The sequence below is a fragment of the Cimex lectularius genome, unplaced genomic scaffold (genome assembly GCF_000648675.2).
Source record: "Cimex lectularius strain Harlan isolate CLEC.00 unplaced genomic scaffold, Clec_2.1 scaffold4, whole genome shotgun sequence".
NCBI classification, from domain to species: Eukaryota; Metazoa; Arthropoda; class Insecta; order Hemiptera; family Cimicidae; genus Cimex; species Cimex lectularius.
The window spans coordinates 863,365-877,198 of NW_019392723.1; the positions used below are offsets into that span (position 1 = coordinate 863,365).

The 13,834-nt window shown below is 31.8% G+C and overlaps 1 protein-coding gene across 2 annotated transcripts; it reads left to right on the plus strand.

Moving 5' to 3' along the window:
• Positions 1-529: 529 nt before the first annotated feature.
• LOC106671872 (pumilio homolog 3) lies at positions 530-13,834 on the plus strand. Of its 2 annotated transcripts, XM_014402824.2 has the most exons (12): positions 530-774; positions 3,106-3,156; positions 3,414-3,464; positions 4,096-4,310; positions 5,492-5,722; positions 5,790-5,989; positions 7,892-8,069; positions 9,731-9,853; positions 11,361-11,515; positions 11,687-11,832; positions 12,018-12,276; positions 13,517-13,834. In XM_014402824.2, exons 1-12 carry the CDS (start codon positions 654-656, stop codon positions 13,659-13,661), a joined length of 1,875 nt encoding a protein of 624 aa, XP_014258310.1. In that variant the 5' UTR covers positions 530-653; the 3' UTR covers positions 13,662-13,834. The 2 variants fall into 2 exon arrangements, with proteins under 2 accessions (XP_014258310.1, XP_014258311.1); XM_014402825.2 differs by lacking the exon at positions 3,414-3,464.

Here is a 13,834-nt window from a genome sequence, read left to right on the forward strand (position 1 = left end):
GAAGACTAAAAAATTCTTGCGTATTTAAGCATTTTTCTTTTAATTTTAATTTACATCTTTTGATCTAGTATTGTTCTATCCAATCGAATATCCTCCCTTTCTATTTTATGTGTAAATATTCCATATTTCTCGTTCTGTCGAATGTGTGTCCATGCTTGATCAGATAGACTTTGAAGATTGACTGTCGATTGGATGTTGGGAGGTGTTCGGATATCCTGATGTCTGCCTAAAGCTTCTGCCAGTTTATACATCAGAAAATAGTAAGTAATAAAGAATAAAATAAAATAAAAATTACAGCGAAGATTTATTCACATTCGGCAGTTTAAAATTACTAGAATCGTGGTGTATGTAGTTGCAGGTTTTCTATGTATTTCTATTTCAATTATGTTATTTACTATGGAGAATTTTAACTCTAAAAAGTTTAAACAACAGTTTTTAGTCATTTCCAACTATTAGAATTTACCAAACAAAACGTGACATCATGGTCAGCTGCCATCGAGTTTGTATAGTGTGATATCGATTATTTTTATAACCTCTTCCCTACCTTCTCAAACAAATCCCATGTGACTGAAACAGTACAAACTTCGTCATCAACACTCGTTATTTAATTATCAACGTTTTTGCAAAGAAATAAACACTAAAGTATCGTAATTATGAAGAGAAAGTCGACCGAGTCCGAAGGGATGGAAGTGCCGGTTGAGAAAACAATTGTGGCCAAAAAGTTCAAACCATCCAAGACTCCTACTAAAACCAAAAATACTAAATTCATTAAAGGTAAGCATTCAAATTAATTTTATCCCTCTTTGTCATTTTAGTTTAATAAAATAAACGCTTGTGTTTATGCGTAATACAATTTAGGCATTGTATAATTTACATTTAAGTGTTAGGTAACATTTTTGCCTATGAAAAGTGGATTTATGCAAGTCCAGCTATGTATATACATATATATACAGAATTGAGCTTATGAATTCTTGCTGCCTGCTTCAGTGTTTGGCATTCTGGGCTCAGATCTCGGTCTTATCTGTCCTACCAACACTGGCAATGTTACAACAAAATTGTTAGCTGTTCACTCTTGCCCTCCTGCCATCAATGGAGGGCTGTCAACACAAATTTAATTTTGGTGATGATAACTGATTTTTGAGCTGTAACTGTGTAAGGTGACAGTCCATTACTCAGTCTATTATAATTTTCAACAGAAGTAGGTAAATAGAAGGAGAAATACAAAGTTTTATTTAATTGGAAATTTGTTTTTTGTAAAAAGTATTCATTGTATCTCTTAAAATGTCCAAAAACAACATAAATACTGATTACTGATTTATTTAGCCCAACTCTGTACACATATGTACATACAGATTTGAAATGAACATACATACAATAAAGATACAAAAACAAATAAAAAAGACACTTGTTTTTTATTTATTTTTCATAATAACTAGAAATACAATTGCATATCATTGCATGCAAATGAACCCACCAGCCGGATGAAAACAGGGCTCGATAGTAACACACACCCCGGGTCACTTTATTGTGAATAATTCCATTATTCCTTATACAGGAAAAACTCAGAAGAGCATGAGATACAATGATATGGTATACAGATGGCTCTCAAACAAACTTAGGAACCAGAAAGTGTGTTTTTTGTATAAGCCTAAAATATAAGCAGTCAAACTTAGGGAAGTTCACTTCAGTCTTTCAAACAGAAATACATGCCATCAATGCTTGTGCCCTACAAAATCTTTAGGGGCTACACTGGCAAAAAATCCTCATAAGATTGGATAGCCAAGCAGCGATTAAAGCATTAGCGTGTAAAAAAATTGCATCAAAACTAGTCAGTGAATGCATCCAAAATCTCTAAAACCTGGGGAAACACAACAACTGATGATATCTTGAGTGCCAGGATACAGGAATTTAATTTTGGGTAACTAAAAAGCAGACACACTGGTCAGAGGAGGAGCTGTAATTTATAGGCCCTGAACCTAGACTTCGGATAACAAAATCAAATACAGAATTCTCCATCACAGGATGGATTAAAAAAAAAAATAATAAGAGAAGTGGATAAACTATTGCGATGCCTAGACAAAGTAAACTTAAAACTACAATTGTAGAGGGCCAGATTCAGAGGATTGATAAGACTATTAACCACTGGCATTTGAGAAAATATTTACATAACATGGGCATATACAGTGATGATCCCATTTGCAGACCCATATCATCTTCGAATGCAAAGCAACAGCTCAGTGAAAACATAACTAGGATACCCAGGGAATGAAATTGTAACAGCGACAGTCAATGATCTAATACTTCTGAGAAGAAGGATTGAGTCAATTGCACTGAACTGAAGAACTAAGAATGTACAATAAGCCAAAAGGCTGCAATGTCTGGGCAGCACAAACTCTGCTTCCCCCATCATCAAGTGTTATAACAAGTTGCGTCGTCCTAGGCAACCCCTGAAACATTGCACGGTCACAGAATTCTATGGAAAATATGTCCTTCACAAGGACTAAAGGAGGATCTGGGTAAAATACGTTTGTTCGTAATTACATACCATTCACTATGTAGGGTGGTGGAATACTCAATATTCCTCCATCTACCTTTACACATAATAACTCATCTAATTGATGGTCGACTCTATATTCCACCATAGACCCTCACAGTTTAGTGTCATGCTAATAAATGCACTTACTTTTAATATACATAACAAGGAACATCAAAGGAAATATCTATCAGGACCATATACAGTAAACAACCCTGTTTCCTCCATGAAAAGGAACAGGACACAAATACCCGTTGCTGTGTACAATTTTCATATCGAAAGGCATTCCTTCATGCTCTCTACATGAAGTCAAGGCATTCCACCACTTAAGTGGAACACATTGATCTCTCACATCTCTCACTCTATATGCCAGCCATGCAGTAAATTAAGTAAGTGCCCATGTGTCTACCTCACATGGCCTATTCTTATCATCCTCTTGTTTGATTATAATTTTTTTATATGTAATTTTAATCCACCTTAATTCAAATAAGTTGGGGTTGTGGATTTACCCAGTTGTTCTGTTTCAAATAAAATACTATATTTTAAACTACGATTTTGTCACTTTTTTCCAGGAAAACCATCAAAGAAGATGTTTGGTAAAGATTCTACAAAAGCATTTCAAGGTACATTAAAAAATATATATATATGTATATTATATTTTATTAGTCTAGTTAACTATTTGTTAGGTTTGTATGATTTTTCGTACCCTAAAGCCTCACAATTTTACAGTCCCCATTATTGAAACTTTATATTGAGCTCAACTCCATATTGAAATTTTATCATCTTTAATCTATTAATCTAGAGTTCCATTTGTTTATTATTTATAAAATATTAATATTCCAAACTAAAATACCTCCCATATTTTTTTCCCCCCGTTTAGGAAAACCATTAAAGAAGACGTTTAGAAAGGATTCTACAAAACCATTACAGGGTAAGTTTTTTATGAAGTGAGAAGTGAAACTATTTAATAAAATACTTAATCCTGTATCTAGATACAAAGGAACAAATCTAATCTTAGTTACACAGCTGATTAATCTTTCTATGTGTTTATTAATAATGATTTTTTTACATGTATTTTGCTGTATTGCACTATTTTTTAGACTGTAATGTTCACACTTGTCTAACAGTACCCAACAAATATTGGACGTCATAAGAAATTGCAAAGAATTGCACTTTGTAAAACATTTTGTTAAACCACCCCATGCCTTATTTGTTTATTTCACTTTTTGACAATTTCTTTCTGACATGTATACTTTTTCCTCCTATCATCTCATATTCTACCTGTAGTGCAAGTGCTGTTATTTATAAATTTTGAAATTGCTGCATATTATTTCCATGCAACAGCTGCATCAAGATCTTTGATTTTAGTTTTTATCTTTCTTCTTTGTCGTGTGATATTTGCCACTTTTTGGTTAACAGTTGTAATGCTAGTAATCTAGGATAGATAAGGCTTTGCTTTTTTTTTTTTCTTCGAAATGTTTTTAGTAATTTTATATATGCTGTGAAATCATCCAGAGACTTCTTAGTTTATATTGATGTTTGGGAATATATTTTTTATACAGGAGGAACAATGGAAAAACCTGAATGGGCAGGAATTAAAAAGAAACACAAAGAGGTTACCCTACAGAGAAAACTTAAACGCAATACTTCTATTCATTCAGAATTGCAAGAAGCTAAAAAACTTTTTGAGGTAATTCGTACCAAAAAGTGCCCTCTTTCCGAGCGCAATAACCATGTAAAGAAGCTTGCTGCATCAGTTAAAGGAAATTTAGACAAGGTAAATAAAAGTTGGTAAAGTGATCATTTTTGTAATTCAGATCTATGTTATAACCATGAGTTGTTGAATACATTTTTAAATTTTTAACACAAACAAGAAATGACTAAATTTACTCTATAAACCCTCTTCACTTAATTAAATTGTTAAAGGATTATTAGCGACTTATTAAAGAAAAGTATTTTTAGGTAACAAGTAAGAATGCAATAAAATTATTCATCATAAAAGTACCTATATGTATAAAAATTTGTTTTGTACATACGAGCCAAATAATTGCTAATTTTTGTCTATTATCATGAGCCAAGAAGTTTTGATCTAACTCACCAATATAGCAGGATACATAGGAACTTAACTATTCCAAATGGCAAGATCCTTATCAATGTACGTTTTTAAAGAGTTTTTAATCCTGAATTCAATGGTGCAAACTGTCATAAAAACTTTTTCTGTACACTATTTTTCTGATAATCAAAATCTTCTCCAACTTGTCCAATCAATCACCAACTTATGAATCATTTTAATTGGTAGTAAATCAGTTGATTGTGGTACAAAAGAAAATTTTTGCAACTTTTCCTCAAATAAGATCGAATTAACAGGACGTCCTGGATGGAGATCAATAAAGTAGGCCAGATGAACCCAGATTTTGCTGCTGATCACCAAGAATCCGTATCCATTTCAAAATAATAGATGCCATGCAAAAATATATATCAACAAAAAGTTAATTTCCAATTTCAAACGTTTCAATGTTTCCCACCTTAACTGTCTCGTCTGAGATTAGAAAAAAGCATTCTATTAGAGTTAAGAATACATGATCAGTCAACATTTGAGCATGCGCAGTCAAAAATCATGGATTAGTTTGCAAAAAAAGTTTGAAAAAAATCTTAAATTATTAGAAAAAATTATTGCAAATTTTTTCTTTCATTACTATGAGCAATTAATTTATTATTAATTAAAAGGATAAATAAATAAAGTTGTTCTTGGTTGAAAAAGTAGGAAATTTAGTTTTTCCAAAAAACAATGTTCATATGTAGCTTTTTGCAAATAACTGGATAAATCTTCTAACCAATAATTGCTTCTATAAACTGGAATAATAACTATTAAAGAAAACTAAATCCTTAAGGAATAAGTTTTGTTAAACATTTGTTCCAGATTCAATAATAATATTTATTATTGCCCTTATGTTTTAGATGGTAATGAGACATGATACTGCTCGGATAATCCAATGGCTTTTAAAACTCGGAACCCCTGAGGTTAAGGAAAGTATTGTCAGTGAATTAATAAATGATGTTGTTGTTCTGGTTCGGAGTAAATATTCAAATCATATTATAAAGTGCATATTGAAATCATGCAATTCATCTACACAACGACAACTCATTCAAAATTGTTACGGACACGTTCTGAAGCTCTTGAGCTCAAAGGTAAATCAGAAGTTTAGACTTATTCATTTCCCTGAGTTACATTTTGTTTTTATATAACTTTTTCTAGATATCTGCTCCTATAATTGAAGACATGTATTCAAATTATGCCAACAAAAAAGAGAAAATGCTTCTTAAGAAAGAATTATACGGAGATTTGTTAAAAAATACTACTGAAACCGACTTAGGCAAAGCATTACAGGAAAATGTCACGCTTAAACCAGCAATTTTAAGAAAAATTCACACAATGTTAACACAACTTCTTGCAAAGTGAGTTTTTAAAACATTTCATTCATTTTGGACGAAACCAATCATTTCAATTCTATATACTTTTAATATTTCCTTTAAATTAAAAATTTATTATTAAGTTTTGTCTGAAAGTTAAAAATCGTATGAGCTCTGTTAAAACGGTCTACTCGTTCCTCCATCCTCTTTGATGCCTTAGCTTTTTACACTCCTCACAAAAGTAGAGCTCCCCTTATTAACCCTTAAGTCCACTCCTCTTGTTGATTAACGGAAGTATGTGCATTTATATTTATTGATTTTTCCCTTTTTTTCATAAAAACCCCATTTTTTAAAATATATTTATTCCTTTAGAAATTTTTAATTCTTTGTCAAAATATGATTTCCTTTGTTGTGCACTATTAAATTAATAATATTGTTACTTCAAAATTATTAACATCACATGTAAATAAGCAAGTTTTACTCAGTGGCACACTGAGTGCACCAGATGCGCAGACTTAAGGGTTAAATTCCTAATAATTATTTTATTATCATACTGTAGTGCTATTGGTTCAATGTCAGCGAAGTAACGGCTCAATGGAGATTTAACCTAGCATACAGGAAAAACCTAGGGAATGAAATTGTAGCAGCAACAGTCAAACAGTCTGAGAAGAAGAATTAAGTTGATTACATTGGACTAGGGACCTAGGAAGGTACAATAAGCCAGAGGCTGCAGTGCCTGGGGAGCACAAACCCTGCATCCTAGTTTCATCATCATCAGACTATCTGCTCATTGCCTTCAAATTGCTTAACATTCCTGCATTAAATACTGTTATGATCTTAAACCAAGAGATATTTCTTCCTATATTCACATCTTCAGCAGCCTTAACATTTCTAAGCACTTATAAACTTAGAGTTTTAATATACATATTTAAAATTAAATCAAATCTATGTCCTCAATATCTATCAACTTTTTCCTCACATTCCTTATCCAAATACACCAATCATATCCCTATCTTTAACACTCCTCTAAAGCTTAAGTCTTATCCTTCAGAATTGTGGGGTCAAGACTATGGAATTTGCTTCCCCGGGAAGTATGTTCTGCTTCCTTGCTGGCTGTTTCAGGTCCATTAGCATCTGAGGTTTTAAAAACTACATGAATCATCTCCTTTTCATCCCTCTTCCTTTTTTTCTTTTCTGCTTTTCTTTCGTAATGTGGTTTTATCATTCGATTATATTAATTTAATATATTATTTTTATTATGTTTATTATTATTACTATTACTATAGTTTAATATAGTTATTGATTTTTCTTATTATTATATGATTATCATTTATTATGTTTATAAAACTAAACTTCTAAAATATGTACATGTAAGGAGGCTTAAAGCCCTATTTGTACCTTTTAAGTAAAATTAATAAATGATATTTTTAGGATGTTAAAAATGTTTATTTAGAATTGATTTTCTAATGAGACACTTGTAACCCTTTTCTCCCGATGTAGATGTAGCTAAAAAAAGGCCAATTACTTTCTATCTTGGATCAAACATTTATTTAAAAACCAATTTTTTTTCAATTTCTTGACAGAACCACCATTTTACATTTTATAACATTTTTAAAAATGTTTATCCGATGAAATTTTTAACACATTGACCACTGCAAAAACATGTTTTCTTGTCAAACCCCAGATACGGCTAACACAGATCTTTGGAAACTGCCGCCTTTTTACATCAGTCCCTATGGATTGTTGATTATCATTTGACATTAGTAAATAGGTCAAGCGGACCACGAAAAACAGTGAATTTAATTAGTAAATAGGTTAAACTGTTCCAAAGTTACAGTATTTTTGGTCGCAACACAATCCCATTACAGATCACGTTTTTGGATTAAAACCAATTAAGACTCCCATAATGAATACATCAAAAATTAAAAAATTCTTATTATTCCCCAGGAAGTGGTCGTACAATTCAAACCTGGTGATGTCTACTGTACTTGATTACATACAAAATTGTGAGGAGAAGGAAAAGACGGAAATATTTGAAATTCTCAAATCTGATATAAGCCTTTTAATTAAAACCAAGTTTGGTGCAAACGTTGGCTTTTACTTAATTTGGAATTGTAGTGCAAAGGTAAGACATGAAATTTATCTTACATTAATGAAAACATAATTTAGTAAGAATGAATCTGTGGTTGATTTAATTTGATTAACCTGTGATTTGGTCATCTGATCTTTTCTGTCTGCCTATCTTTGCTGGGTTGGTGGCATTTTGCCATCTTCAGTGTCTTAAAATTGAGCGTTATTAAGCTTTGATAAAACAAATATGAAGGCAATATGATACAATGGACTGAAAAGAATCAAGGCAACTGTGTAAACATGATAAAACTAAGAACAAATGATTATTTGGAGATCGTGAGATGCGGTCTGGTGTGACGTAGGTTTTAGACAAACATTTTCTTTATCGTGCCAATGTTTTGATCTTTATTGAGTTCATTTTCAGGGCCTGGGATTTATAAATATTGTTTTTGTCTAAAACCCACGTCACACCAGACCGCATCTCACGATCTCCAAATAATCATTGGCAATCGGTCACTAAACACCACACATTTCTACACTAAGAATAAACTTCTATCTTGATCATTTCCAAATCATGTGGTCGTCAAACAGTTTGTCCTTTTGACATTGTCATTGACCCAAAATAACATTGAAGATGGCAAAATGCTTAAATGTATCTGAGAGACCAGTCCAGTGAGGATAGACAGATCAAAATGATTGTAATGATCAAATTACATGTCCATCACCCTGCAGATCACTGGGGGAAATCATAATTTAATTTTATAGATGGGCTTTATAGCCCAAAACGACTATCTCTAAATAAATTCAACCACAGTGAAGCCCGATTATCCGGACCTGTTTGTTAAAATATTTTTTATAAATTTTTCATAATCCTCAATGTATGTATATTAATTTTTTTAAAATTCCTAATTCAACTATGGGATCTTTAATTCGTTATTCAAAATTTGTAAAGGCCACTAAATCGCCCTTCCACTAGTCACACGATCGAAGAGGCCGGAGAGGATGACAGTCACATTTTTATGAAAAACAAAAATAAATAAATTAAATAAACGTGTATCCTATTTTAAAAGACTAGAAATTGTTGTGTCGTGTTGTTCACATACTGGCTTCTATTGAAAAGGTTTTTTTTATTAGGTATTTTTTACATATAAATTTTTTGAGAAACGCGTGTCCGAACTTAAACAAAAATAAAATGAATAAAAACTATGTATTACTTTAATGGGGTACGAGTCTACCCAGGCATTTAACCCCTCGGGTCTTGGTCGCCCTCTCTGTGTAATATGTATTACTTTACATGTTACGATATCTGAATAAAAGTGTCCACTTTTGTGTGTGTTTTTTCCATTTTTATGACACGATACTAATAAAATCACAAATTTTCGGATTATCCAGATTTTTTATCATCCAGACAAGTCCTGATCCCTTCAAGTCAGGATAAACGGATTTCTACTGTATAATGGAATACCTGGGTTTCTTTCAACCTAAGGTTAGAAAAGCATTCACCATTATGAAAACACACAGTGTAAAAATGCATATTAAACTATCTATAAATAATATTTTATGATCTCCAGACTATTTTACATAAAATACTAGGTTTTATTAAAATTACAACATGTTTGAGTAAATTGATTTAAGACAACCCTTCAACCTTGAAATTTCAACCACTTTCTTTGCCAAGCACTTATTATTAAAATTGTTCAGCATTTATTGTTTTAGGGGAAAAAAGATATTGTTAAAGAGTTGAAGTGTGATTTAAGAAATATTGCCATGACTGAGGCAGGCAGCATGTTTCTTCTACATCTCATCGATTCAGTGGATGACACTGTTCTAATGAAAAAGGTAATTACTTGTCGTAAAATGATTGATGAAACAGCAAATGCATTGTCAGTCTATTTGGTTTAAAAATGGAAAGTTGATCTCATATTTGCCAATTCATCTTTTTGAATTAATCAAATTGTACTATTAATATTGTGGTTTTTTAAAATATTGTTCTTATTTTTAAGTTATATGTGCTAAATGCTTGCACTGTAAAGTTATTGCAGAGAAATATGTAATAACTGCAATTGCTTAAATATACTTGATTAAATTTTTCCGAGGTTGTTTAAAATGTTTAAATACAGTGAAACCCCTCTATATGAACATACAAGAAATAAGGTGCCTATTCAGGAGGGGTGTAAAATAAATTTTTTAAATCAAGGTAAGATATCCCTGGCTACACAACAAAACATAAGTGCAGGTTTAAATTGCTGGAGGTTTGCTTGAAGCACCCTCAGCGTCAGTCTTTACTGCTTTTTTGTTGCCCCTTACAGTTATCAACTGGTCACACAAATGAAACTGGCACTCCAAGAAACAGACATTTTCATCTGGGATGAAGCCTCGATGATTCCCAAAACTGTATTAGCCAATATCAATAGGACATTTAGAGATGGTTTTAATGTCAATCGGCATTTGCTGGTAAAATTTTTATACTGGGTCATTAAAAAAATAAAAAATATAAAAATTATAGAATAACTTTCAGCAATTTAAATTGTTCAAGAAGATGTGTGTGGATGGAGATTCCTTTGAATTCTCAAATTGGTAATTAGATATCGGAAATAATATTTTAAAAAAGCTTTATTATCACATACCCCAGGAAATGTTATGTGATAATTTAATTGAAAAGTGTTATCCATTAGATTTGTCTGATGAAGAAGTAGAGCACCTAGAAATGATGAAGTGAAAAAATCTACCGCCTTATTGTGAAACGACTACCAGGGTAAATTGTTAAGTGTGTCTCAATTGATTCTCCACTTGCCGACCCCCAGGCCGCCCCACAACAGCTGGTGTCTTCTATCTTTTTTGAGAGGGGATGAGTGGGCAATGAAAAAAAAAAAGGAAGAAGTGCAGCCACGAGCTCCCTCAAAGCGAGCCAGGGACGGAACCCCCTAATATAACACAAATTAAGAATCTTTGGCTCTCATGATTCAATTTTTGTTGGTCAACATAATCAATCAAGCATGAATCAGTTTTTGTAAATAAATAACAAAGATGCACACAAAAAAATTACTTACAGCACAGAGGGCTGGCGATGACACTTGATGTTTGTCGGCCCATAAATAAATAAATAATACAATACAATATAAATTAATAAACTTGTAATCTTTAAATGTGAAAAACTCATCTTTTTTTCCGGGAATGCAAAAATTTTCCAGTAAGAGAGGTGATCGCTATAGAGTGTTCCTTTTAAAAGGGGTTTCACTGTATTATTTTTTATTTATTTGTCATGGCTGACCTTAGTTCAATCTGAATAGACTTTATTTTTTAACTGTAGCTACCATTTATTTTTAAATGTCTTCTATAATTTTAGGCATTACTTCCAACAATAATTGACTGTGCTGAAAAATTAGTTCAGAACGAACATGGGAAACGGGTTATTTTGTATTTATTTGCACACAGAGATACTCATTTTTTCCATCCGTCATACATAGAAAAACTCAAGATGGCTGATACTTCTTCTAATGTGTAAGTGCACATGCAAATTTACTTATTGAGTTGATTTCTGAACTCAGTAAACATGATTTGTTACAGTTTGTATCTTTATTGTAACAATATTTGAGGAATGTGATTTTCAAAGTTTAAAATAAACACTGTAATATTTTAGTAATGTTATTACAAGTTCAAAATCATTTGTAGGAAGAAAAGCCAGGAAAAGAGGATGAACGAATTATTGGAATGTTGTTTAAATCCAATATTTATTCAAATCAGAGACAATCCAAAAGCATGGTTGGCAAATGGCTCTGTTAGCTTAGTTACTGCAGCGATTTTACGACAAGGAACAGGTAAACCTAAATCCCCATTCAATATTCTGTTTATTTTAGTTAAGTGATTAATTTCATTTAGATTTTATCCCCAATGTTCACCTGATGTTGGAACCTCTTATTTCAATTTATGTTTCAGACTACAATTCTCTATTACTTTTATTAGGTTATACATTAATGATTTGTTAATGTTTAATACAATTTAGATTCTAATCCTTTAATTGCTGAGACGTATTCATCATTGGCTCAGTACTGTACTGATTTGGAGAGCATGAAAGATGACAAAACGACCTGTATTATTGAGGATGCTGGAGTGCATAAGGCTTTGAAACAAATTATAAAACATGACCAAGTATTACACGAATCTGGGAAAATTACTTTCTCTGCATCATTGGTTGAGTCATTGAAAAAACAAACACTAGAAAAGTGGTTAACATTTAGTCGTGGTTGTTTTACTTTACTATTGTAAGTATGACATTAAAAACTAAATTTAAATCTATTTTTAATAAATTTAATTATATTATTATTGATCTATACTTGAGATATTAAGAAAAGTAATGTAAAAAGTTAGCTTATTGGTCAACTAAACTTTTTTTTCTAAGCTGAAACGTCCCTTGAAATGTGTGAAAATTTCAGTTGATTGTTTCCTGTTCAACTGTACGATTCTTGTTATACAGGTGTGCTTAACGTCAAACGTCCCAGTGTAGTTGTATGTTTGGTGTCATGAAGAATGAGGGGTCAAACCACTTTACAATTTTTTTGTATCACAATTAAAAAGCTAAGGGCTATGCCAAGATTCAAACTCAGAACTGCTAGCGTGACAAATATGAGTCAGATGTCCTAACCATTCGTCCAACATGATCTTCTGTTATACTTATATGGTTTAAGTTTTTTACTGTCAAAGATTACAAGTTTATTTATTTATAAAAACTAATTCAAGGACTGGGGATCTACTACCCGAGATTTTGACACCTTAACCACTCACCTACCACGGTCTCCAACACAGATTTTAGGAAATACTGCATATTTTTCTTTTCCCTTATAAGGGTGCTATCCCCCCCCCCCGGAAGTTCTGTTACATCTCTCGAAAGCTCTTTCGGCGAGGAATAAATTGTTTGGGCTATGTCATCTCTTTTTTGCCTACTTTTCTGGAAACTGCTTTGTCTTCTTCAAAATCTTCTATTTCACAGAGGAACCAACATTTTTTCCCCTCTTCTCTACTAACATTGATGACGTGGAAATTAGGATTACCACCCTATTTGTTTGGTCTGTTAATGGCCAAATGAGCACATTTTGGCTCTCAAGTATCAACTGTATTTTGTGTTATCAAGCTTCACGCGATTTATATAAAATTAAAAAAATCTAATTAGCTATTTATACTTTTTTCATTAGGGATTATGCTTTTTTCATTTCAAAAATGAAAAAAGTAAATGTTTAAGTTTTATAAAAATAAGTTAGATGAAAATGAATTGACATGGTAAACGAATTAGAAATGCACCATGAGGATCAAATGTCTTTATCTACATTAACAAATAAAAATAAAAGACTAAACTCGATCAATTAATTAATTGTAAATATATGTTTTTATTTATAAGAACCTCAACGGGCACCTGTTGGTTATAGAGAGGTTTCACGGTACTTCTGTATCACCATTCTTTGTTACTCCTTTTTATGTTTTTAAAATATGCCTTTGTCTTTTTTTCAGCTTATTAGAAACTAATATTGAAGGTGTGTTATCTGAACTAAGGAAGAAATTTAAAGAAACAAGCAATTTTGAGGCTTTGAAAACAAGCGAACAAACAGGAGCTAAACTCTTATATAAAAAAGCGAAGGAGTTAAATTTTATATGATTTTGTGACATACAATCCCTATGTATCAGTTCTAATTATTACATATTTCATTTTTTTGTTTAGACATTTTGATTCTTGGCCAAGTAAATCTTATGACTGCGGGATTATTCCATTGTAATTTAGAATGTACTTTTTTAAACAGAAACATTTAAATGTTATTGCCTAACTGATAA

Excerpts from the sequence above, each read along its gene's own strand:
- LOC106671872 (XM_014402824.2), top strand. The coding sequence starts at position 654 with ATGAAGAGAAAGTCGACCGAGTCCGAAGGGATGGAAGTGCCGGTTGAG. Across the intron at positions 5,723-5,789 it reads TGAAGCTCTTGAGCTCAAAG|ATATCTGCTCCTATAATTGA; the intron begins GTAAATCAGAAG and ends AACTTTTTCTAG. Across the intron at positions 11,833-12,017 it reads GATTTTACGACAAGGAACAG|ATTCTAATCCTTTAATTGCT; the intron begins GTAAACCTAAAT and ends AATACAATTTAG.